Source organism: Populus nigra, chromosome 10, assembly GCF_951802175.1.
Source record: "Populus nigra chromosome 10, ddPopNigr1.1, whole genome shotgun sequence".
NCBI classification, from domain to species: Eukaryota; Viridiplantae; Streptophyta; class Magnoliopsida; order Malpighiales; family Salicaceae; genus Populus; species Populus nigra.
In genome coordinates, this window is record NC_084861.1 from 16,293,288 (window position 1) to 16,320,168 (window position 26,881).

At 37.5% G+C, this 26,881-nt stretch overlaps 4 protein-coding genes across 7 annotated transcripts; 3 read left to right on the top strand and 1 right to left on the bottom strand.

Moving 5' to 3' along the window:
• Window positions 1-3,460: 3,460 nt before the first annotated feature.
• Window positions 3,461-6,743, top strand: LOC133705156 (D-3-phosphoglycerate dehydrogenase 2, chloroplastic-like). Its single transcript, XM_062130277.1, has 4 exons — window positions 3,461-4,248; window positions 4,993-5,369; window positions 5,467-5,577; window positions 5,672-6,743. The coding sequence occupies exons 1-4, from the start codon at window positions 3,576-3,578 to the stop codon at window positions 6,437-6,439; spliced, it is 1,929 nt and encodes a 642-aa protein (XP_061986261.1). The 5' UTR covers window positions 3,461-3,575; the 3' UTR covers window positions 6,440-6,743.
• A 1,568-nt stretch (window positions 6,744-8,311) lies between these two features.
• LOC133705812 (uncharacterized) lies at window positions 8,312-12,079 on the top strand. 2 transcript variants are annotated; one of them, XR_009844336.1, is made up of 10 exons: window positions 8,312-8,615; window positions 8,743-8,922; window positions 9,008-9,083; window positions 9,220-9,346; window positions 9,521-9,632; window positions 9,961-10,052; window positions 10,151-10,220; window positions 10,344-10,426; window positions 10,827-11,782; window positions 11,954-12,079. XR_009844336.1 is itself a non-coding variant. In XM_062131188.1 (9 exons), the coding sequence occupies exons 1-9, from the start codon at window positions 8,457-8,459 to the stop codon at window positions 10,921-10,923; spliced, it is 996 nt and encodes a 331-aa protein (XP_061987172.1). In that variant the 5' UTR covers window positions 8,312-8,456; the 3' UTR covers window positions 10,924-12,079. The 2 variants fall into 2 exon arrangements, 1 of the variants encoding a protein (XP_061987172.1); XM_062131188.1 differs by having other exon boundaries at window positions 10,827-12,079.
• Window positions 12,080-14,055: 1,976 nt separating this feature from the next.
• On the top strand, window positions 14,056-20,694 carry LOC133704965 (receptor-like protein kinase). Of its 3 annotated transcripts, none has more exons than XR_009844167.1 (3): window positions 14,056-17,409; window positions 17,504-19,151; window positions 19,714-20,694. XR_009844167.1 is itself a non-coding variant. In XM_062130042.1 (2 exons), the coding sequence occupies exons 1-2, from the start codon at window positions 14,412-14,414 to the stop codon at window positions 17,851-17,853; spliced, it is 3,348 nt and encodes a 1,115-aa protein (XP_061986026.1). In that variant the 5' UTR covers window positions 14,056-14,411; the 3' UTR covers window positions 17,854-19,546. The 3 variants fall into 3 exon arrangements, 1 of the variants encoding a protein (XP_061986026.1); XR_009844168.1 differs by having other exon boundaries at window positions 17,504-19,142; XM_062130042.1 differs by lacking the exon at window positions 19,714-20,694 and having other exon boundaries at window positions 17,504-19,546.
• LOC133704966 (exocyst complex component EXO84B-like) lies at window positions 20,197-26,730 on the bottom strand. The gene is made up of 8 exons (XM_062130043.1): window positions 26,311-26,730; window positions 26,103-26,200; window positions 24,563-25,619; window positions 23,616-24,131; window positions 22,740-22,928; window positions 22,518-22,654; window positions 21,200-21,369; window positions 20,197-20,738 (listed from the first exon to the last, which is right to left on the bottom strand). Exons 1-7 carry the CDS (start codon window positions 26,455-26,457, stop codon window positions 21,207-21,209), a joined length of 2,307 nt encoding a protein of 768 aa, XP_061986027.1. The 5' UTR covers window positions 26,458-26,730; the 3' UTR covers window positions 20,197-20,738; window positions 21,200-21,206.
• Between the last annotated feature and the right edge of the window lie 151 nt (window positions 26,731-26,881).

The window sequence follows — 26,881 nt, forward strand, 5'->3', positions numbered from 1 at the left end:
GTGGTGATAGTAATAATAATAATGATAATAATAGTAATATTTTATTATGATGATTGTGATATTAATAATTATGGTAATGATATAAACAATATGATAATGATATCAACAATAATCATTGATAATGATAAAGATAATAACAACAACAATAATAATAATAATATCAATGCTAATAATAGTTATAATAGTGATAATAATAGTTGTGGTTGTAGTGATAACAATAATAATAATAATTATAATTATAATAATATTTATAGTAGTAATGATATTAGTTATGATAATAGATAATAATAATAATAATAATAATAATGCTAACAAAGCTAATAATAATAATAAGAATAACACGAATAATAACAACAGTAACAACAATAATATTAACAGTAATAATAATAACAATGATAGTAGTAGTGATCATAATAATGACAATGATAACTTTCTTTTTATTTTGTTTTCCTATAAGGCTAGTATGACTTGTGAGTTTGCTAGGATAAACCATGTTGCCTCAATTTACGAGTTTGGTAAGCTGTTTTTTTTTTTTTGTAACTGAACATGACTTTTTTTCCATCAATTTCTTCCTCATACAATAAAAAAATAGTTCTAGAAAAAAACTATATTATTAAATTTTATAAAATCCATGGACATGTTCACAAGTTTGGTTAGTTGACATGATTTACAGGTTTGAAGAGTTTAACATTTTTTTTGTTTTTTTTCTACATTTTAGTATTGAGTTGGTGTTCGATTTAGTGATCTTCTAATTTTTTTTATCATATATTGAAATAAAATATAGTTTTTTTAAAAATTATAATCCTGCTAAAGTCCATAACCCGGTTCACAGGTTCAACATGCTAGCCCGGCTAACCTGGTTCATAGGTTTGATGAATTTACACATTGGATGGATATGATTTTTTTTTGTTTTTGGTCCTTTGATTTTTATTTTTATTTTTTCTCAATCTTTTCATTCAATATTAGATTAGTTGGGAGATAAACTGCATGATTTATTTTTTTATTGTTTTTTTATAGGGTTATCACTGTCCCAAATAAGTATATATTTTTAGATTGATGCTCAATTTTGTGAGAATATATTTTTATCATATAATTAAAAAAAATACTTTGTAAAGAAAATTATTAAACTTAATATAGTATATGACACGTGTTGCTGTGGGACTAAGATCAATCTAATCTGTCACTGTTTTAATATTTTTTTTAAAAAAAATTATCATTTTTTTTAAAAAAAGCTAGTGCATGTTTTTACCAATCATCAAAATTATATTTGAACCTATAAAATTGATCAATTTAATTATAGTTAGCTTCTGAATAGTTTAATTAAAAACTCAAATTAAATAAATAGTTAAGCCCCAAAATTTTAAGATTAATCATTTTGGCCAGGTTTATATATATATATATAGAACTATCGATCTCTCCCTGCATACAGGAAAATGCTTTCCAAGCTACAAATGCTACGGTGGGCAGGCAGATCATATCATGGCAGCACATGATCAAGATGCCAAATCTGCAGTCCCTATACCATAGAGCCACCCCGGCTGCTTGCCCAACCAATTAAAATAAAATAAAATAAAATAAAATAAAATAACAATGGCCCAAGATGCTTTGGAGATGTTCTTGGCACTTAAATTTTTATAGAGTAACGTGTAGAATGGGGAGAGTGTGGTCCACGCCGTGCATCAATGCACTAGTCTTTTGATTTAGTAACAACTATGGAATATAAGAACATGAAGGAGCGGTGTTTTATTTTACGCGTTTTTTAGGATTATTTATTTACTTGATTTTATTCTTTGATCCAACATCGATTCCTTAAAAAAACATGTCATGATGCCTCCATGAAAAAAAAATTAAAAATAAATAAATAAAAATTAAAACTCTAACAATATGTATATATAGTTAGACTACTAAGACCTACAATTAGATTTTACTTTAAGGTTATAATTCAATCACTTGCATATTTTTCTTTATTTATTAATAATAATTAACTGACACTTGATGAAAGACTTTGTCCACATCTATATATATATATATATATATAAATATAAATTTAAAGTTAGGTTTAATAGCTTAGTCATGCTTGCTAGATCACCAAATATAATTAGTGTCAAGTTAGAAAACAACGTTGAGCAGGTAGTGTTAATTACCAATGTTATTAGATTTAGTTGAAGGTTTATTTTGTTATTTTTGAAAAATAAAATGGATTTTGATTGGATTGATCAGTTTCGAGTTAATTTATTAAGTTAATTAAATTTAATCAGATACCATCTAATTTAAAATTTAATTTAGATGAAGTCTTGAATTAAAAAATTTATTATTAGATTGATTTGTAGAATCAGGAAGTTTTAATAACACTATTATTATTCCTTTTATAATTAGTGTAAAGTTAGAAAACAAGATGGAGGAGGCAGCGTTAATTACGTCAACCCAGTAATCATAAATTAATTAAGCATAATTAAAATGAAGAAGAGGGGCAGGCGAGATGATGCTCTTTCCCACTCGTGAACTTGAGAGTAAGCTATGAATGCAATAATGGAAGAGGGCCCCATGGAAAGGTACAAAGGGCAAGTGGGAGGAGAAAGGTGAGAAACATCAAGAGCACGTGCCTTGAGCTGTGACTTTAGGATCTTTCAATCAAGATACTCCCAGGCCCAGCAGTCTGGGATTTTACGAGAGTAAATCAATTGCCCTTTATACTTGTAGAGTCAAACTAAAATAGATTTGCAGGCTGTTTTAACCATTTCTTTACTGTAATTTATTTAATTATAATGTTTAAATATTTAATTCATTTTATTTTCAAAACATACAAGATTTAATTCTTCACCTTATTTCTTATATTATCCTCGTTATCTTCACCTTATTTCTTCAAATATCTCTGAATTGATGAGTAATTTAAAAAAAACTAGTTTTAATATTAATTATTTTTTATATAGTAAATGAGACGGTTGATATAGTTTAAGATTATGAATGTACACGGAATGTTTAGCTTACTAAGCCATGTAATTGCATGGATAAGAATTAACTCAATAATACCTTAATTATTAAAAAAAATCAAGGATAAAAATAAATAATAACCATCCATGTCCTACTATATAATAAGAATAATCCTATACTTATCATCTTAATTTAAAATCGTTGAATTCCTATTCTCAATGATTAAATCATACTATTTATGTTTTAAGGAGACAATTAAATGAGCTTGAAAATCAATATAGATGTTCTCCATTTAAATAATAATTGAAGAGGGGAATGGATTTCACAAGATAATTTTAGGGTCAGGGGCCATGAACAAAAATCTACGTGACTACACCCTCCAATTTAAGCCATATTACAACTCTTGCCATTTGACCAAAACTCCGAGAAAAGAGAGACCCTTCACTCCTGTCCAAGAATTGTGATTTAATTCTCTGTGGTAGTTTCCTTTGTGATAGCTTCTCTTTCAGTAATTAAAACAGGATTTACTCTTAATTGGAATTCCAAATCTCTATTATAAGAAGTCAAAAGCTGCTCACCACAGAGCACACAACCCCTTTGAAAAACCACAACCAAGAACACAAAAAACACACACACCTACCGCCATGGCTTCTTCCTCTACCAAACCAATCTCCACTCCTCCATTCACCACCACCATCTCCTCCTCCTCCTCCTCCTCTTCACGACCATCAACAAGATCCTCTCTTCTCTCCTTTCTCCGTAACACCACCCCCACACCAATCTCCCTAAAGCTCTCTCCTCGTTCACGCAATTCTTTCTTGAATTCTCATTCTTCTTCATTCCGTTCTTTATCCATCAAGAATGCTACAAAGACAATAGAATCAGCTGAAACATCAAGGGTGTCCAAGGTTGGAGGGCAAGATGCAGATTCTCAAGAAACAAAACCAACAATCTTGGTCTCCGAGAAACTTGGAGAAGCTGGTCTTGAGCTTTTACGTAGCTTTGGTGATGTAGATTGTTCTTATGATCTTTCACAAGAAGATCTTTGCAAGAAAATTGCATCATGCGATGCATTGATCGTTAGAAGTGGTACTAAGGTTACCAGGCAGGTTTTTGAGGCTGCTAAAGGGAAGTTGAAGGTTGTAGGAAGGGCTGGTGTTGGCATTGACAATGTAGATCTACAAGCTGCCACAGAATTTGGTTGCTTGGTGGTCAATGCACCAACTGCTAACACTGTTGCTGCTGCTGAACATGGGATTGCCCTGCTTGCCGCCATGGCTAGAAATGTTGCACAGGCTGATGCCTCCATGAAAGCTGGTACACACATCTTATTTTCTTTTCTTTCTTTTCTTTTCACAAGTTAATTGTGTCTTTCTTTCCAGTTTTTTGTTGCAAAGAAAAAATCTCTTAAAAATTAATTAATTTCTTGAACATCTAGGTGTCAAACAATTTTACAATAATCAAAATACTACAAAGAATTTATGTATCTGGGACCATATATTAATTAAAGAACCTACCAAATTTGTCCTTTCTTGGTCATTTTCTTCGGATCTGATTAAGACAATGAAGAAATTTAAAATCTTTGAATAGTATTTGTCGTTTTATAGAAATGTTTATCTGCTACAGGAAATCTCTAAGCTGTACTGTGGCTAATGAAAAACATGGCGGGGTCGGTTTTCCTCTTTCTCTCCATGTGGGTTGTTGGATCTTTGATTTTTTTTTGGATCTTTGATTTGTTAGGCATATGCTATTTGTTTCTTTCCTATAGGAGAAATATTATTGGATGCTTATGCTGCTCCCACCTAGCCTTAGTACACTCACATGCTATGCATTATTTTTTTCATGGTTCATGTCAGATATTAACCAATAATTCTATGGATGATTATCTTATATGGCTTTGACAAAGTCATGTCCGTGATTAGATCAATAAAAAGAAAGTTGAAATTAATTTGTGATATTGAACAAGTGAAAAGGATTTATACTATATGTTTGGTTAATGATAATGACAATCCTGATTTACACAAGGATTAGTTGACTAAAGAAATTGATGCAATTGTACAGGGCAATGGCAGAGGAACAAGTATGTTGGTGTGTCTTTAGTTGGGAAGACATTGGCTGTGATGGGATTCGGGAAAGTTGGGTCTGAAGTGGCTAGACGTGCAAAAGGTTTGGGAATGCAAGTTATTGCCCATGACCCATATGCCCCAGCTGACAGGGCCCGTGCCATTGGCGTAGAGTTGGTGTCTTTTGATCAGGCCATCTCCACCGCTGATTTCATCTCTCTTCATATGCCACTCACTCCCAGCACTGAAAAGGTGTTCAATGACGACACTTTTGCAAAGGTGAAGACGGGAGTTCGAATCATCAATGTAGCTAGAGGTGGAGTTATTGATGAAGATGCTTTAGTGAGGGCCCTTGATAGTGGAAAAGTTGCTCAGGTATTTTCAGCGATCCTTCCTTCTAAATGGTAAATTTTGCTGTTACCTTTTTTTTTTCCTTGTTTGATGTTGTTATGCACATCATAAACTCCAACAGGCAGCACTGGATGTTTTCACAGAGGAACCTCCACCAAAAGATAGCAAATTAGTGCAACATGAGAGAGTCACTGTCACACCTCATCTTGGAGCCAGCACAAAGGAAGCACAGGTACGAAGATAGTGTACTAGCAGTACCCAATGACGATTCTGATATATCTTGCAATCTGTAGCACATTGAAAATGCCATATTTATCAATTATCAGGAAGGTGTAGCTATCGAAATAGCAGAAGCCGTTGTCGGAGCCTTGCAAGGGGAACTTGCTGCTACGGCCGTGAATGCTCCTATGGTTCCTGCTGAAGTTTTGTCAGAATTGGCTCCTTATGTTGTGCTAGCTGAGAAGCTAGGTAGGCTGGCGGTACAGCTAGTGGCTGGAGGTAGTGGAATCAAGTCTGCTAAGGTGGTTTACAGATCATCTCGAGACCCAGATGACTTGGACACAAGACTTCTCCGAGCCATGATCACAAAAGGCATCATTGAACCAATATCAGACTCGTTTATCAACCTTGTCAACGCAGACTTCACAGCCAAGCAAAAAGGCCTCCGCATTAGCGAGGAACGTGTGGTTGTCGACACATCCCCCGAGTTCCCAATTCACTCAATCCAGGTACAACTATCCAACGTGGATTCCAAATTTGGGAGTGGTGTTTCAGAAGGTGGAGACATAAGCATCGAGGGTAGAGTGAAATATGGTAAACCCCATTTGACTCGGGTAGGATCATTCAGCGTTGATGTCAGCCTGGAAGGCAATCTCATTCTTTGCAGGCAGGTTGATCAGCCTGGGATGATTGGTCAGGTTGGAAACATACTTGGCGAGCAAAATGTAAACGTGAGCTTCATGAGCGTGGGGAGAACTGTTCAGAGGAGAAAGGCCATTATGGCAATTGGGGTGGATGAAGAGCCCAACCAGGAAACCCTCAAAAAAATTGGTGAAGTACCAGCTATCGAAGAGTTTGTGTTCCTCAAGCTATAGAGAAATCCAACACAACTGCTCTGTTTGGAATCCAGCGTTACTGTTTTAGAGGATGCCTGAAGGTTATTCAGAATAAAATAAAAACTGGTTACCAGAGAAGGGAAATCAGCTCTGCCTCTCCATGTTTACCCATCTTTAGTTGTATACAAGCGTCCTAGTAGTGTTTGCTCACCTTCTCCCCTTTACCAAGAGGAAATAGAAGGGAAGAAGTGATTTTTTGCTGTTGTTGGTTTCAGGACCTGCATATTATTTTGCTTGTATTCTACAAAATTTGCTAATTCTAGACAATTCTGCTTGGTGAGTTTCTTCTTTCTTTCTTTCTGTTTTCCTGGTGATCATCCCAATTTGTAGTTTTCAGTGCAGAAAAAACTAGGTGAACATGTCTTTTGTTTGTTCCACAATATTAAACCTGAGATTGGGACTGTTCCAAAATGAAACTTCCATATCCTCTCACTGTTTAAGATCCTTGAGCTTGTGCTAAACCCGGAACATAGGCCAGCCAAAAACATTCTTCCTCCAAACACTTCCAACAAAGTGATCACGATTAGTCCAGAAATTAAAAAACCTAAATGGTTTAGGTTTGGAAGTCAGCTGCACCGGGTCTTAACCAGACTAGGGGCATGATCAGAGACGCCAGGGTGAAGAAACTGAGCATTGCTGTTGGGGAAAACCGTACTCCAATTATCATTAATAAGAACCCTATCAAGCCTTTTAATCGCGGGGTTATTTGCTTGCTTATTCGACCAGTTGTAGTAAAAGCCAGTACTAGGGTGGTGATCAATCAACTCTGTATTAGTAATACAAGTATCAAAGGCCTCCATCTCTGCTCTTGATTAGTCAGAATCGGAAGCTGATTCCTCGAAGCTTCAAACAACTTTGAAGTCACCAACCAGAAGCCATGGGAGATTACTCATGTAGGGGTACAGAGAATCAATACTGCTAAAACTTAACTTCTTTCAGCTGAATCATTAGAACCATAAATGACTTGTAGATTGCAAAAATAAGAACCGACAACATCAAACACTTGACAGTGAATGAACTGACATTGCTCCTGCAATGCTATCCCTATTCCCTTTGACAGTACTTCTCCAAAGAATCCAAATTCTGCCATGAGGAGAGGAAGATTAATCAGAACCCAATCCCAACCAACAAAATTATCATCAACAATCTTCCGGGAATTGCATTCTTTGACCCCTTTGTTTCAATCAAACATACCACATCCACATTGTACTTCTTGTTGTGTTAGAGGGTGATTTAACCCTCTAGTGTTCCATGTAAGAACACTAATCATCAGGGGGGGCTTAGAATTTAGAGTCATATCTTCTAGTACAACACCAGAAGTGATGGATGCAACCTTTTTCTGCGTCCCTTTATTCTTCTGTTTAGGATTGTGCTGTAACTCCTTTTGCTGCCTGCCTTATTCTATACTCGATAGCCTTTGAGTTCGAGGATGAATCCTGAATAAGACCTAGTCAGTATTAGTCGGTGGGTTGGCTCTATTTTTATTTATTTATAAAATATAATTAAAATAATATTATTTTCATCAAATATATATATATATAATAGATTGATGACAAGATGTTGATTGAGTTTTACTCGGATAACAGGTTAGACTCGGGTTTTCTTACTAGGTTAATGTCTTAATCTTTTTTTTTTTTTTTGTAATCCAGACTTCTTCAGGTTTTGAATTGAAGCTGATCCGGGTTTTATAAAAGTGCACAGGGCTACTAGAATCAGCAATGGTATGAGAGCCATAAAAAAATAATGAAATAAACCGAAGAATAAATAAAAAGAAAAGTAAGGGCCAATCTACAAATAAACAAAACGTTAGGGCACCTCAACAAAATATAAAATAACGTACACGCGCATAACTGAAAGAAGAGTGCTAATGTGCTATCTTCATTTACTTTCTCCCCCGACTCTCTCTCACTTTCGCGCTCACTCACCCCCTCCCTCCCTCGCTCTCCGTGACGGGTGGCTCTAGGGTTTTTATCGACCACCACCACCGCGAACTCACATGGCGGGAACAGGTATCCACCCATACCATCAGCAATGGCCGCCAGCACAAGCTCCACCAACCCCCACCGCCCCAGGCGCTCCTCCTCCTTCCATCCACCACGCTCCACCTCACGTCCTCTTCGACAACTCCAATCGCGGCCCTCCCACTCACGAAGAGGTAACACAAACCAAACTACCAATCAATTGATTCCAATTTCGAACTTTCAATTGGTAAATTTTGTGCCGTAGAAAATAAAAGTGGGGGAAAACAAACCTGAATTGACCTTACGATGTTGTTTTGCTAGGTTCGAACAATATTCATCACCGGATTCCCTGACGATGTGAAGGAGAGAGAATTGCAGAATTTGTTAAGATGGTTACCTGGTTATGAGGCTTCGCAAGTTAATTATAAAGGAGATAAAGCTATGGGTTTCGCTCTCTTTTCTTCTTCCCAGCACGCCATTGCTGCTAAAGATTCTCTCCAGGTTAAAGCTCTACGGGCTTCGAAACATTTCTTATTTTTTCGTTGTTTCTGTTGTTTTGGTTGTTAATGGTTTTGTGGGTTCTTAGGATATGGTTTTTGATGTGGAGACGAAGTCAGTGTTGCATACTGAGATGGCTAAGAAGAATCTCTTTGTTAAAAGAGGTGAGATTCTGATAGGGGCTTGAGGTGATATCTTGTTCTGTTTGTTTTGGAGACACATGGATTTATGAAACTTTTGGTTTGAATGAGTCAATTCTGTTGTTTTGTTACGTATTGTTGATATTTTATTAATCTACAGGAATAGTTGCAGATTCTAATGCTTATGATCAAAGCAAACGTTTGCGAACTGGTGGTGATTATTCTCACGCTGCTTATACCACTCCATCTCCATTTCACCCTCCTCCTCCTGTTTGGGGACCACATGGGTTAGAATTTCTCTTTTCAGTGAACTCTTTTAGTTTGTAGTTTGTATTAGAGCGAATAAATGTTATGTGGAAGCTAGTGTTGCCATGCTTCATAAATTGTGTTGGTTCATTTAGCATTATGGTTTTTCTTTTTAAATGGTATTTTTCCTTGTTAACATTGCCTACTTGCTTTAGGTACATGGCTCCAGTTCCGCCTCCATATGATCCGTATGGAGGTTACCCTGCTCCTCAAGTACCAATGCCTCCTGCTCCTATCCCAGCTCCTAGCAGCTATGTGCCAATACAGGTCAGATCCACACATATTTACCCAAAATGTTTGATTTCATTCATGATACATGGTTCTTAATTTCCAAATAATCACCATTCCTTGAGTACTTCACTAGATCCAATCCAACAACTTTTTATCATCAATCCCTTGTGTCACTAAAGGTGTAATGCATATACCCTTTTCATTTCTAATTCACCTGACACTCTTTGATTTAGGGTACTTCATAGCAGAAATCTCAAGTTCACATTAAAGAACGAACAGGAAAATTGAAGTTGAATCTCTTAATTTATGGCTGCATGTTTTCTAAGTAGTTTCTTCTAATTTTTTCCCTTGGCAATAAATGTAGAATACAAAAGATAACCCTCCTTGCAATACCCTATTTATTGGCAATCTTGGTCAGAACATCAATGAGGATGAACTGAGGGGTCTATTCAGCGTGTAAGAATGTCTTCTCTTGGCCAGTTTCCTGAGTTTTAATTCGAGTCTGTATCTTGTAAAGAATCTCATGGTTCACTTTTATACCTTTGTGCATGCAGGCAACCTGGTTTTAAGCAAATGAAGATTTTGAGACAAGAAAGGCATACTGTTTGTTTTATTGAGTTTGAAGTAAGTCACCTGCTATTCATCAATGCAGATGCCTTAACTTTGAATTATAATCTACTATAGTTTGTGATGGGAATGATTCAGGTATTTCTGCAAATGCTTAAAGTTTGTTCCTATTCTTTGCAGGATTTGAACAGTGCAACCAATGTGCACCATAGTTTACAGGGTGCTGTTATTCCAAGTTCTGGATCTATTGGCATGCGAATACAATATCCTTTTAGATTTGCATTGATATTTTATCCATTCTGCCTGTTCTTATATTCTATATATAAAATCTCAAATTAAAACATATAGTTGTGACTTAAACATCAGGATACGAATGTGGATACTAAGTGCTCTAAACATTTGATTTAGCATGTCATACATGTTGATGCTCAAGAGTTTTCTACTTGCTCTCTTGCTGTAACTTTGCTTTTTATACTAAACCACATAATTATTCTGTAAAACAAAACCACCCATGGTCATTCTTATATGGCTATGCAATCTATCTAAGGGAATTTATTAATCATTGGCTGTGGGGGCTTACATCTGAGTATGAATTTCGCTTGTAAGTTTGTTTGTTACTTTTATGATTCATTGATGTGCCTGTTTTCCTTCACTTTAACGTACATATTCAAAGAATCCGTTTGGGAGAAGGAAGGATGGGATCCACCATGTTGCTTCTCATAGTGCCAATGGAGCTTCACCACCAATTACCTATCAGTAGCTTGAAGGGGATGTACTCTGATCCTTTTGCTCTGAGAACTACATGATAGGATGCATCTTGCAGCTGTTGCATGCATCCATTTCATCACCAATCTCAGCATTAGCATCCCTTCTCATGTGAATGAATGCACCTACAGCTATCATGAACACACCATTTGCTCATGTTATGCTATTTTGTCCAGGACATGCATTTGTCAGCAGCATGCGTTGTTGCGTGGATAACTTAATAGGATTTCAGAAATGTTTACCATTTGTAGCAAGTGTTGCATGGCTGCTGTTTTCTGAATTTGCATGTTTTTTCCTTATTCTATTCATATCTACATTTATATTAGGTACGCTTATCTCTGTAGTCATCTTATTCACGAGTTCCCAACACTAGGTTCAGTTACATCACATTATTTGACATGACATCCAGAGGAAGACCAGGGTACATTTCATGGCACCAGTTTAACAGGACCATTCACACCATGAATCATGTATTATTTCACATGGCATCCAAAGGAAATTAAGAGTTACATTTTCTTTCACCAGTTTAACAAGCAAACAATCATGTATTCTTAACCATTTTCATTACACGAGTTTAACAAGGCAGTGCACACAATCATGTTTTCTTAACCATTACCATTAACATTTTGACAACCACCCCTGTACTGTGTTCGTAAGGTGAATCTCCCTCCCAGCAGTTTGAGCAAGACATTGTCATGATGATTTAGCATCTAGGTTATCCAAAGCACAACAATGTGAAGAATGTGGGGGGATATATGCCCTTGTGATTTATATGCAGGATTGCACAAACTACAAAATGGCAAGCTTCCTTTCGTTTGAGGATGTCAAGTGCCTGCAGCTGCTTTTAACACGAGGTAATTTTTGGAAGAGGTTCTTTTGGGTTATTTCAAGTGGAGTGAACTTGAGAGAAGTAGGGGAGGAGTTCAAGAACACAATGACGAGTGACTCCTGGCATCCCATAATTATTATGCCGGTGCCTGTGTTGAGCTTTTGGGTCTTCGTTGATGTTTTTTTACTTCTTTTAGGTGATTAGACAGATTGGTAGAGGGGAAATGTTGGTCTGAGAAGAACAGAGCTATACCAAAATACACTAGTTATATTTATTGGTGTTCTAGTACTTGGGAGTTTCAATGGCTGCCCTGGTTTCTCAACCTTCGTTCGTTCTCATTATACTTTGATCTTTCCATGGTGCTTTCATACGTTTGTCTGATGTGTCAAATTCAACCATGCAGCATGTGTGATTTGTGCGAAGGCATTTGTCTTTAAAGTTAGGTTCAGCAATGAATAGGGGCACTGAATTGCCCTATAGACTATGGAAAATTGCTAAGACAGTGGTGTTTGAATATCACTAACCATTGCTATCAACCTAAACAAATTGTTGCTTGAATCGAATGGCTGAAGAATGCTCATCAATTCAATGCAATCTACTTCGTGGCAAGAAAATAATTTTGTTGTAATTGTTATTTTTATGTTGGACTTTTAGGGGGGCAAAGTAGTTGGGAGTCCGAACAAGATGACATTTCAAATGCTCTAACCTTGTATGTTTTTTCTTCTAGAAAGGGCACTACATATATATATATATAGAACTTCAGGGAAGACCTTTAAGAACAGTTGTCTTCAAATGCTGTAAGAATGTTTGGTATAGGGTTGTTAGCTTTATTATTCAATAAATCCTCCTTTTTTTCTTCATTGCTTTCATTCTCATAAACCACCTCGCACTTACTCAGTTAACACAAACAGCCCCACAACACTTTATAGAACAAAATTGTCATTTTCTCAGGTTCCAAATGATGATAATAATAATAATAATAATAATAATAAAAACACTTTGATTACCATTATTATCCCCTGAACCGAAGCAAACCCGATTGGGATTCTCTCACAGTGAAACCTAATAGCCCGGTTAAAACAAAACACTCTTAAAACAACTTGTACTGCTCAAACTCAATGAAGCTTTAACCTTTCTCGTTTTTTGACCAATTGGGCTATAAAAAAAGAGAGAGTTTGCTTGCCTAAAGAGAACCCAATAGAATTCATGCGTTGAACTGCTTTACTAAAAGTAAAGCCACCCAATTGAGTTACAAGATCAAAGGCAGGGCTGGTTCTTGGTTGGTGGCTAGTGCTGAAGGGTTATGCATTGTGAGACAGAAAAAGTTGTAGTGATTAGAGGATAATTAAGCCGTGCATGGTGGTCCTCTATTAATAAAAAATAATAATAGAGAAGAGCTTATAGATAAATCCAAGTATGGACTCTTGACCACGCCCCCCTCCAAGAAAAAAGAAGGTAGACTTCATTGTTGGTGGTTTATGCAATTATACACTCTTGGTCTGTTTCTTGTAATAGTCAACTGTGTGTGTTGTTATCAAGCAGATTATATAAATCAAATCCTGATTTGACAACAGCTCTCCCAACTCCCATCCATTTGGCTTTAATTACAACATGCTGCTGAACTATTAACCAATACCTCTTCTATGTTTTCTCCACAATGTTCCCTTTCCACCTTTCCATAAGACAAACAAATAAAATAAAATTCTCTCTATTTTTTCTGGAAACGAAAGGCTATTAAAATAGTTCGTTAGTTATTATTAGTAGGAAATGTGGGCTTTTGGACGGCACGAACAAGTGTTAGTTTAGTGATATATATATATATATATATATATATATATATATATATATATATATATATATCTAAACTAAGCTGAAATGAGATATAAGTTCTTGAGATTTCGTTAATCTCAATTAACATATAAACTAATTTGAGAATATCATTTATCATCAAACAAAAAGAAAGAAAAAACACTCACACCAACTCGGTTAAGTCTTAAGCAAATATACAGATGATTTGTTTTTAAAAAACAAGTTGTTAAGATTTCTAAAGAGTTCACAAATTTAAATTATTTTTCAACAATCTTAAACTCAAAAAAATACTTTATTATAAAGAAAGTTGACTAATCATTCCGTGGGAACACCGTACACGACACTCATGCTAATAACTCCTCAGCCTTATTGGCTTATTGCTCGGGGCGTTCCGTCCACACTCTTGAAAACAACCCTCGAAGCTACTACAAAGCTTAAAGTTAAAACCCCAGTTTATAATTAATGAAAGGACTTTTTTAAAGACCAAGACAAAGTGAAGTCCACTTTACACTGACCCTGTCTGAACCAAACCAACCCGGCTGTAGCTTGAAGCTGCGTTGAAATTGTTAAGATTTCACACTCTTGATTGCGATCGACAGTACCAACCACTCTTTTTTCCCCTTTATAAACTGCATTTTCACTAGAGGAATCCACTAGGACAACATTCAACACTAGCACTCCATTACATCTTTGTCTTCCCCAAAAATTCCTTTCGTATCTACAATCACAGCTCCCCAAATGGTTACTTTTCTTGCTTACTCTAGCTAGGTAAGTGTGCTTTCTAACATTCCTTGCAAACCCCAGTTTCCTTTATTCTGTCATTTTTTTGGGTAGTTAAGAATACCATGAATCTTTTTTTGCGTCATTTCTTCTTGCTGTTGTGGTGTTGCTTTGTGTCTGTATGTACTAATAGTGTCTCCGGTTTGAACTATGATGGCTTGGCTCTGATGTCACTCTTGAGGAAATGGGATTCTGTGCCTACTTCCGTTACTTCAAGTTGGAATTCTTCAGACTCGACTCCTTGTTCTTGGCTAGGTATAGGATGTGATCATAGAAGTCATTGTGTGGTTTCTTTGAACCTTTCTGGCTTAGGAATTTCTGGTCCTTTGGGACCTGAAATTGGGCAGTTAAAGCAGTTAAAGACTGTTGATTTGAACACCAATTATTTCTCTGGTGATATACCCTCACAGTTGGGAAAATGTAGTCTCCTTGAGTACTTGGATTTGTCTGCAAATAGCTTTACTGGTGGAATACCTGATAGCTTTAAGTACTTGCAAAATTTACAAACATTGATTCTTTTCTCTAATTCACTGTCTGGTGAAATACCTGAATCATTGTTCCAAGATTTGGCTTTACAAGTTTTGTATTTGGACACCAATAAATTCAATGGTTCCATTCCTAGGAGTGTTGGTAACTTGACTGAGCTTTTAGAACTGACCTTATTTGGAAATCAATTGTCTGGGTCAATCCCTGAGTCTATTGGAAATTGTAGAAAATTGCAATCTCTCTCTCTGAGTAATAACAAGTTAAGTGGTTCTTTGCCTGAGATTCTAACTAATCTTGAAAGCCTTGTTGAATTATTTGTTAGTCATAATAGTCTTGAGGGTAGAATTCCTTTAGGTTTCGGCAAATGCAAGAATTTGGAAACCTTAGATTTGTCATTCAATAGCTATAGTGGGGGTCTTCCACCAGATTTAGGCAATTGTAGTAGCTTAGCAACCTTGACCATTATCCATAGCAACTTAAGAGGCGCTATCCCATCTTCCTTTGGCCAACTGAAAAAGCTTTCTTTGCTCGACCTTTCTGAGAATCGACTGTCTGGGACGATTCCTCCTGAACTTAGTAATTGCAAGTCCTTGAAGACCTTAAATTTATACACAAATGAGCTTGAGGGAAAGATTCCGAGTGAGTTGGGGAGGCTAAACAAATTGGAGGACCTCGAATTGTTCAGCAATCATTTGAGTGGTGAAATTCCTATTAGCATCTGGAAGATTGCGAGCCTTAAGTGCCTCCTTGTGTATAACAACAGTCTTTCCGGTGAATTGCCTCTTGAGATCACTCATCTCAAGAACCTAAAGAACTTGTCACTATACAACAACCAGTTCTTTGGTGTCATACCCCAAAGTTTGGGAATCAACAGCAGTTTGTTGCAGCTGGACTTCACAGATAATAAGTTCACAGGTGAAGTTCCCCCAAACCTTTGCCATGGAAAGCAGTTGAGAGTTCTTAATATGGGCCGGAACCAACTTCAAGGCAGCATTCCTTCTGATGTGGGAGGCTGCTTAACACTCTGGAGATTGATCCTCAGGGAGAACAACCTCTCAGGTGCCCTTCCAGAATTTTCAGAAAATCCAATCCTCTATCACATGGACATCAGCAAAAATAATATTACAGGCCCAATTCCACCCAGCATTGGGAACTGTTCTGGTCTCACTTTCATTCATCTTTCCATGAACAAGCTTACAGGGTTTATACCCTCAGAGCTAGGAAATCTTGTAAACCTTCTGGTAGTGGATCTTTCATCCAACCAACTGGAAGGTTCTTTGCCATCGCAGCTGTCAAAGTGTCACAACCTAGGCAAGTTTGATGTAGGGTTCAATTCACTGAATGGCTCAGTTCCATCGAGTTTAAGGAACTGGACCAGCTTGTCCACTTTGATTTTAAAAGAGAATCATTTTATTGGGGGAATTCCACCTTTCCTCTCAGAACTTGAAAAGCTTACAGAGCTACAACTTGGTGGAAATTTTCTGGGAGGTGAGATTCCTTCATGGATTGGGTCTTTACAGAGTCTGCAATATGCATTGAATCTCAGCAGTAATGGATTGTTTGGAGAGCTTCCTTCAGAGCTGGGGAACTTGATCAAGCTTGAACAGCTTCAGTTATCAAACAATAATCTGACAGGAACTCTAGCACCTCTTGATAAAATCCATTCGTTGGTCCAGGTCGATATTTCATACAATCACTTCAGTGGTCCAATACCAGAAACACTAATGAACTTGCTTAACTCATCGCCGTCATCATTCTGGGGCAATCCCGATCTATGTGTCAGTTGTCTTCCATCAGGTGGCTTAACATGCACCAAAAATAGAAGTATCAAGCCATGTGACTCTCAGTTAAGCAAGCGAGACAGCTTTTCTAGAGTGGCTGTCGTGCTGATAGCTATTGCTTCTGTGGTTGCTGTTTTCATGCTTGTTGGACTGGTTTGCATGTTTATCTTGTGCAGAAGATGTAAGCAGGATCTTGGGATCAACCATGATGTTGAAATTGCTGCTCAAGAGGGCCCTTCTTCCCTACTCAACAAAGTGATGCAAGCTACTGAGAATCTAAATGACAGACATATCGTTGGGAGGGGAACCCATGGAACCGTTTATAAGGCTTCATTGGGTGGAGACAAAATCTTTGCAGTTAAGAAGATAGTATTTACAGGCCACAAAGGAGGAAACAAAAGTATGGTTACAGAAATTCAAACCATTGGGAAAATTAGGCACCGGAATCTGCTGAAATTGGAAGGCTTTTGGTTACGGAAGGATTATGGTCTGATCCTGTATGCCTACATGCAAAATGGGAGCGTTCATGATGTCTTACATGGGAGCACACCACCGCAAACCTTGGAGTGGAGCGTACGCCATAAAATAGCTTTAGGAACTGCCCATGGTTTGGAATATCTCCACTATGACTGCAATCCTCCTATTGTGCATCGAGACATCAAACCAGAAAACATTCTCTTAGACTCTGATATGGAGCCTCATATCTCTGATTTCGGTATAGCTAAGCTACTTGATCAGTCTTCTGCTTCAGCACAGTCTTTCCTGGTTGCAGGCACAATTGGATATATAGCACCAGGTAACCTTTCCATTTGCTGTTTTAAGTAGAAGTTATTCACTTATCATATATGTTCATATTTCTAAAGTAAAAGAATCCTCATTTGCTTTGGCAGAAAACGCCTTGTCGACAATAAAGAGCAAGGAATCGGATGTTTATAGCTATGGGGTTGTTTTGCTTGAGCTGATAACTAGAAAGAAGGCATTGGATCCATTATTTGTGGGGGAAACAGATATTGTAGAGAGGGTCAGATCTGTTTGGAGCAGCACAGAAGACATCAACAAGATTGCTGATTCAAGCCTAAGGGGGGAGTTTTTGGATTCAAGTATCATGAATCAAGCCATTGATGTGCTTTTGGTGGCTTTGAGATGCACTGAAAAGGCGCCTAGCAGAAGACCCACAATGAGAGATGTTGTCAAGCAATTAGTAAAAAGAAACGCCAGCATTAGAGGCAAACGCAGCTGAAGTTTTGTAGGGTTTTTTTAGAATATTAGCCCCTTTTTTTTTTTTTTTTTTAATATAAGTATTTAGGCCAGTTTGTAGAAACTTATAAGTTTCTAGTAGTTATTATATAAATAATTACAAGATTTGAACCTAAAATAAAAAACAAATATTTTAATTTCAAACTCTTGCTTAGCGTTACCATATCTTGTGAAATGAACCAAATGGAATAAAGCAATGATATGTATATATAAGATGTTTTTAACTTTTTATTCCACTCGTTTTTGACCGTTGATCTGCCTGGACACCCAGGTTTAACAAACCTGGATCGACTTTTATCAGATTTTTTTTTTAAAAAAAAAACTCATCTCAAATGCTAAGTTCTACCCCCATACCACCCAAACATTTAAAAAGATTCAACGAAGAAGAAAATTTTCGAGAGAAAAAAAGGGCAAGAAGACTCCTTTCCAAGTTGGCTTTCCACGCTGTCTCCGCCGAAACCGATGACCGAAACCACCGCATTAACAACCCGAGCCACAACCTTCGTGTCCTCCTTCAACAAGGCGGCAACGAAATCGCTTATAACTTCACCAGATCTCTCATCCTCTCCGCCTTCTCTCTCTGTTTTCTCTTTCTTCTTCCTCTCTCGGATATGCTACGTTTTATATGTTCTGGGTCTGAATTGCGCGGTTTTACGATCTCATGAGGCGAGAAGGCCGGCTTCCTTCGTTTGGTTATTTGAGAAAAAATGTTGAATCTATGGTGGAATCCAAGAAACTTGATAAGGTTCTTGATGCGCTGTGGAGTTGTTCGAGGCTATGAAGAGGAGGAAAGCTGGTCCTAATGTGTTTGCTTACAATGTTTTGATTGGTGGGTTGTGGAAGGAGAAGAGGAAAGGATTGCAGAGAAGGTGTGTGAGGGATTTGGCGCCGAAAAGGGTGGCTTTTAATAAGCTTATTGGTGGGTATTGTAAGGTTGGGGAGGTGGATAGGGCTTATAGCTTGAAAGAGAGGATGAAGAGGTGGAAGTTGTTACTTTTAACTCGTCGCTTAGTGGCTTTGTAAGGTGCGGAGAATGGAGGAGGCGAGGAGTATGTTGAAGGAGATGGAAAGTAATGGTTTTATTGTGAACGGTAATTGTCAGATTGGTATAGAGAAATGCTTGAGAACGGTTTCCGTCCTATTGTCTGCATCAGCTTAGAAAGGGAGGGGGGGTTGCAAGAGGCCCGGATTGTCAGCTCTGAAATGATTGTGAATGGAATGGATGATTTGAACAGTAATGAGGAGCTGTCTGCTGTTGCCAAGATACAAGAGGTGTTCTTGGTACCATTTGCTATCTGCAGAGACTATACATTCTCGCATGTCTTTTCTTCACACGATCTCATTTACTTTATGATGCCAGCATTTGAAATGTGTGGGCGGGCAGTGTTTCCTTGTACTTGCATTCTCCGGTTCCTATTTATCTCGAGTTTGCTTCGATGAGTGAAACATCCAGGAATCAGGACGTTTAATATCCACATTGCGTACTATTTTCCCAAAATCACTAGTTCTTTTCTCATCTTGTTGCACTAGGCACAGTGCCACACATGACAAGCAAGAATGTGACCCCTGTTTTTCACCTTCTTTCTCTTCTCTTCCTCGCTGCTGTTTTTCACTGGGAGTAACTTGACTCCTTCCTTTCTCATTTAATGGCTACTCCTTCACCTTTTCATCTGTTATGGTCTTTCTTGGGCTGGATTGCCACAATTCTTTGCAATTATTAATGCTTTTTAATAGGTTATTTTATTTGGATGTCCTCTGTTACATGTCCATTTTTTGGGGTGGTCTTCAGTTTATGCATCAGCCGAGTCATGATTTGTCATCAGGTATGGTGTTTGCTTTGCAGGAACGGCCATTTTTCAGCTACAAGTATCAGCTTTGCTAATTGGTTTTCGATTTCTCATCTGCTTCTTTGCTACGCAACTGGTTATGTGGTCGAGTTTTTTCTGGGTCTACTCTCTGTTTCTGATTTGCGAGGTGATGCGATGTGCTCAGTGAATTTCCTTTCCTTTTGCCTGTTTTGTCTCTGCTTTCCATCCTCTTTGTTACCTACGATGTGCAGGGCTTGCTGTGCATTGCTTGGCTACTCTTACAGTGCTCCACTGATTTCACAGGCTTTTGTTTTGATCACTTGGTTCTTTTAACGACGGGTTCATATTTTTCTTAACTATCCATCAAGGCTAGGTGCATGCAGATCCTGGGATAACAAGAATTACTCATGCTTTGATGGTGTTCTTGTGGATGCTGAGGGATGTTAAGCTCCATTTGTTCAGTTTTAATTATCATGATTGCAAGGTGCAATGTTTTATTTTATCCCTTAAAGAGTTGGTTTTCAAAATACCATCTCAATATAAAGCAGGTTAAATATCATTCGGACCTAAACCACTCACCAGCCAGCTAGACTAGCAATACTAGTACAAGATAAATAAGCAATGAAACTACATATGCATCTGCCCTTTCCTTATATATTTTGTTAATACACTAATTTCACTTCACTTCTGGTCTGAATCTTGGTAGGGTAATGCACATGACCATGGATGTGAAGGACGTTGCGAGCTTTTCAGCGGCTTTGGAAGTGGGTGTAGTCTTTGAGATCCCAGGCTTCTATGGAATGCCGAATCTTCTAGCATTGTTGCTGCTAACAACTGCATGTTGTGTTATTGATGAAGAAAACAATCTACATTGGAAAGGAGCTCGCGAAGATTGGCGTTCGATACCGTGCTATAGGTTTGACATTGACAGTTCCTTGTTTATCGGTCCAGGTCAATATTTCATGCAATCATTTTGCAGGTCCAATGCCTGAATGAATACTGATGAACTTGCTCAACTCTTCCCGGTCATCATTCTGGGACCCATTTGAATACCTCGTCTCTTCAAGAAATAAACAATGTATCATTAACTTGTTTTGTTAAAAAGTGAATTCATTAATGCTTCTAGGAAGAAAAGAGTGCTGGAAACCTTCATGTTCTGAGGACGGATATTCACTTGAAGAAGAATGCAAGAAAGAAATCTGAGGCATTGATCCCAAAAAACAACTCCATAGTTACAGGTTACACCCCAGTTTTCAAAAGAATGAATACAAGAAGATTCAAGATTGAAACATATACAGACTCAAATACATTACTAAACTGGACAATGAAAAGAATTCCCAGCTATCATACAAACCTCAACCTATAAAAGGAAATGAAGTTCCAACACTGAAATTGGGAGAGAATGAAATGACTGAGAAAACGAAGAAGAACAAGGATTCCAGAAAGAAACAGAAAAAAGAATATGGGGGTCAGCTAATCCATAACAGAAACTTCACTGTCTAATTTACAGAAGGGCTGTACCTTTGCCTTATGAACTTCCATGAGATCTGACTGATGAAATTGATTGTGCTGAGACAGAGGCTGTTGGGCTACCAAGTTCATTATCCCCATCGATGGCTTTGGGTTTTCCGCTTAATCTTTCCATTGCTTCTTGGCAAATGTCATTAAACCAATCATCTTCTGGCAGCTCCCTGACATCAAAAACGAAATCTCAGCTCCAGAAAAACCAAATGTTTTAATATAATATGGCTAAACATCTAAATGAGTCCCCACACATGCTAGCTGTTTTACTGCACCTAACAAATGATTTGAACATTTTTTTACCCCAAGATGGAACCCAAAGACACTGAGCTTATGGCAAATAAATACCGCACCAGAGAATGGACTTTGTTCACATTTTCAAATTTCATTTCAGCATAGGCAGTGGATATATTATTTCTGACAATCTGATGATGATGATGATAAACTTGCAATTAGTATGCTTCTCACAGCTGATTTTTTGTCATCATCAAAGAATTTGTTTCTAATATCAAAATTAGATGTTCAATTACTTAGCAACTCATGGGCCACGACACACTCCTGGCTTCTGGCCAAGGATATTGGAGGTTGTATCTAACACCATGATCTTACTGTTCTGCTAATCATTAGCGAGGAAAAAAAACATGGATTGTTGTCTGGAAAGAAGATAGTGGTTATAGAAGATTCGAAACTACTTCCCAAGTTATAAATTATATCCAGCTTACTCCCTAACAAAAATAAAACAACATAGCCAGCTAGGGGTTTGGGGGTGAAGTGATACTCCAACCCTACAAACAATACATCCCAATCTTCAAAATTCCCAATAACATCTGCAATGTAATTATCACGAGTTTAAGTAGTTTCAATATAACCAGTTTTCCATCTCATTGACATCTGCTGTGTCAACAAAACTTGGTGTAGTGAATAATATTCAAAACGAAAGGAGTAAAGAGAAGGAAAAGGAAATGCATTCAAGACAATATAGGTTTACCAAACACAACAAGTATATTGAGAAAAAACTTGTTCCTAAGCATTAACACAATTAAAGGAGCTGAATTACATGTGTTGAGAAAACAACTAAGAGTTGAAATAAATTCACATGAATCTCATACATTAGAAACTGGTTCCTTCAATAACATGTGGATCCATACACTAAATACTAAAATGAATTCTAGGAATTCAAAAGGTTCAATAACTAGGTTTTTGCAGAAATTTGGCCTGGCTTTGGTTTTGTTTATATATACTTTCAGGTAATGTCGAGAATATATAATGAAACTGCTGCTGGTCATAAACCAAAAATAAAAAATAAAAACTAGTTTACCTGTCTGGATCCATCCCTGTTGCAGAGAATACTGCCAAAGCTTTTGCAATTATTTCATTGACAACGCGATGCAAATTTCGTGACAAGTAGCGTCCTTGGGAAGCAAAGCACATGACAAACTTCATGTCCAAATAGAACTGCATGTTTACAAGTAAATAAGCATATTAATGACCCAATTCACATGCATATAACTATAAATGAAATGATGTCAGATTTATATACCTGTTGTATACCAAGAGGACCTAAAGGCCTTGGACCTTCCTCGATATCATCCCAAAAACTTTGATCTTCTGAAAGCCATAAAATGACTGTTTCTGTAAGTCTCATCAGTAGTAATGTTGCAAATCTTTCCCTTCCTACAAACATCTCTGCTGCTATACTAGCCATGCGGTTCAGTTTTACAAAAAGTTCCTGAATTGAAGCATATAACAATACACTGTAAGAACTTGGACTGAAAGTTCCAAAACTAAAAAAAGATATTAAATACAAGAACAGACTTTGTGAATAACAAGCATGTTTAATGTGATATGTTGGAATTCAAAACTAAAATAGTTAATCCTCCTCAGACTCAACAAACAATTCCTGCTCACAAGCCTTTCCCATCCATCAAAAGATTAAGTTACATCATTCCCACGTGCCAATTCCAGTATCACTGATGACTCAGCCGGCTTACAATTTCTTTTAATCTAGTTACAACTTACAAAACCTGCTTCCAACTACTTGTTAAGCACCCAATTTTCCTAAAAAAAATAATTCAATAGTTAAACCACATCAAGTAGGAGGAGAATAACTAAAAACCTTATTTGGGTAGATGAAGACCAACAGCAATCAACTTAAGTGATTGCCAAGCATTATTTACATGAAAGGAAAACTTGTTTGAATAGATAGAGGAATGAAGCTATCAACTAAATGATAGACTTGTTAGTCCGAAATCAGGTGCGCACAAGAATAAAAACATAAAATCATAGTATTCCAGAAATTAAAAAAACTAAAATGGATTCTTCACCATCTTTTTCCAGCCCTATATAATACTAACATAAGAAAATAGCGACATGTCTCTATCAAATGAAAGGCATCTATTAATTTAAGAAATAATACCTGGAATATTGGGGATGGAAACCGATCTACCTCATCTGCACTTCCAACCATGTTTATATACATTTCTGCAGTAAGATAGCTATCACCATCTTCTGTAAAAATGAGATCCAGTGCATGTTGTCGACAGAAAGCATCTTTTAATCTATCAACCGAACCTGCAAGCCGCTTCCTCCATTCTCGTTGCTCAGGATGACGGTTCTGCCTATCTAAAGGTCTTCTACGGGAATCATCCTTGTAATTAGCCTGATTCGGAGGTGCAAGTTTCATGGCTGCACGTGGGAGTAGTTCATCTGCTAATAATGAAGCATTAGCCAGTAATGCAATTTGCTGAGCTTCAGTCTCGGCCATTTGCACAATTTTATTTCCACAGCCTTCAAAGTTTGCCTCTTCTTCCATCGAACCCGGTAAAGCTTTTATGAGCATGTTCACGTACGAGTTAAATACTTGGAACAAACCTTCCAGTGTTTGGCCTCCCATTTGCATGCTTAAGAGTGGTCCTACATCCTCAAAGAAGTCCTACATGTGCAAGTTGTAAAGTTAGTGAAATAATTAAAACACTACCAAAAGTTCCAGGAAGAACCATTAAAAATCGACCAGTAAGCAACTATGACAACAAACAACATTTGCCCAAATTATCATATAGAAGACTAATGATTCAAAAACATTCAAGACATTTCAGAAAGTGCGTAAACCAACTGCAAATGTGAATTCACGATAATATATCCAGCAGCAAGGACAGATGAGGGAAAACAATATTTGAGTTAGTGCATGTGCCATTCAAGGGCTGTACATAGGTCAAAAATCACCTGAGAACAAACGACATGCAAAGTTGCAATTAAAAGGAGCATGTGGACAGGACCAGACCATGATTTAATGTTTGGATAGAGAGAAAGGAGATGTATAATAATGTCACAGTTTATCACATATCAAAAGGAAAGAATGTTTACCTGGACCATTAAATTGAAGCGATGGGCACTAATTGTAAGTTTATGTTGAAATGCTGCTGCATTACCAAGAGATGTAACAGAAGACCTGCCAGACTGCCGAGTACTGGTTGGAGGATAAGTAAGTACCCAATCATCAGCAGCAGCCAAAGCAGCAGTGCTCTCTTCAATTCGTTTTAGATTGGCATTTAAGGCTTGTTCAACACTAGGCCTAAAGAGTTTTAATAGCACAGGACAGAGTGCCAAACCACGAGCTTCCAACAAAGAGCAATGACCTAAAGCTATTTGAACACACTCTGCAGCGGCTCTTAAACCTCCAGCAGCTGCTGATGACGCTATTGCATGTCTTTTAACAAGACCCGCAAAGGCCTCTGTTTGCTTGGTGGCCCACATCACAAGCTCAGACCTATATTCCCGTTCCTTACCAAAAATAGCCAAAGAATCACTAGCAGCTTGAACGATTGCAGAAAACACTATCTGTGACAGTGCAGCCGTATAAGCTCCTCCATATGATGTGCTAGATGGGCAGAGGCTTTGCATATTATACCGATATCTTTGGAGGTGTGCATTGAGGAGCAAGCTATGAGCTCGAGGGCCATCCCCGAGCTTTTTAAGAGCTGATATGGCTGCACGAAGTTCACTACTGCGAGTAGAAGGTTGGCAAGCAGCTTCAGCAAGCTGATCAGCCAACTTTTGCCCGTGCTCTGTAATCGCTATCTCTAAAGACCTAAGTATACCAGGACTTGACGATTCTGTTTTTTTCATTTCAGCAGCTATACGTTCTCCCTCGTCAATCACCGCCAGAGCTTCATCCACTCTCCTCTCAGCTAACAAAACATCAAGCATATCAGGGAACTCAGCCAACCATCTCTCCAAATCAGTCGGCTCTCTATCTTCAACATTCTCTAACCCATTTACCAAAGACCCTTCAGATGCTTTCAAAGATAAAGAATCAATGTTAACACCCTCTACTAAACCATGAATCAAAGTTGCTTGAGTAGATAACAAATTTCTTATAGACAACAACTCCCCTTCCAAATCTGATATCTCCTTCGACGTCCTGTCAACACACAAACACAAAAGCATTCCCAGTATAAAATACTTAAAAGATCCTTGATCACATTAAAACACAACACTAAACCACAAATCCAATCCCAAGTTCCTACAAACTGAAAAATCCGCAAATTTCCACACATTTCCAGCTGTAAAATTGCAATTCAATAATATCAACTTCTAGATTAACAATTACAGCAACTAAATTTCTCAACCTAGCTATAAATTACTGAATCCTAAACCACAAATTCAATCACAACTTCCTACAAACTGCAAAATCCGCAAATTTTAAGTCAACTAAATTTCCACACACACATTTCCAGAAGTAAAATCGCAATTGAATAACCTCAACTTCCAGATTAACATTTACAGCAAGTTAAAATATCAAGCTAGCTATAAATTACTGGATCCTAAACCACAAATTCGATCCCAATTTCCAAGAAAACGGCAAAACTACCAATTTTTCCGGCAATGTGAAGAGCTAATTTACCTTATAAACGCAGCATAATTAGCGTAAACACTTTTCCGCATTTCGTCAGCTGAAGCCCTCTTTAAATCCAAAAGATACGAGCATAACTGCTTTATTTCCTGTTAATGACCAACACACGCATTAATCATCTTCCAGACCTAAAAACGACAAGTCGTCTGCTCTAACGTTTCTATAGAGAGAGAGAAAAAAGGACTAGTAGTCAACGAACCTTCTCGTTTAGAGAGCATTTGGACTGAACGTAAGAATCGGCGTTGAATCTATCGGACTTGAAGACGTTGAGTCCTTCCTCGAGCTTCGTGCCGTTCTCCTTCACCGGCGTCCCTCGCGAACGACTACTCGTCTTCGCTGAAGCCATTGTTTGCTGAGATAAGATCAGAAATACGGTAACGGTGGGTAGACGCGGCCGGTGAAGAGAAACAAAGGATCAGATCTAAGGGTAAATTTGGAATTTAAAAATGATCGGTGCCGTAGAAGAAGAAGGAGAGAGGAGGAAGGGAGAGGGGGAGAAAGTTTTTTTTTTTAGAAGAACAGGCAAACAACACACGGCTCTGTTCTTTCGTGCTGTTTTTTAAAAAACTTTTATGTCACTGTAAACAATTTAGAGAGAGAGAGAGAGAGAAAGTAGACTGGGTTTGCTGTGACTGCTGTTTGTTAGAAGAGATTTTGACCACTGTGGTAAATTGGCTAATCATTAATTATTAATTAATTAATTAATTAACAGAAACTAATCTTTGCGATGAAAACATTGTAGGTGCAAATATTTTTCATCCTCTCGTAAA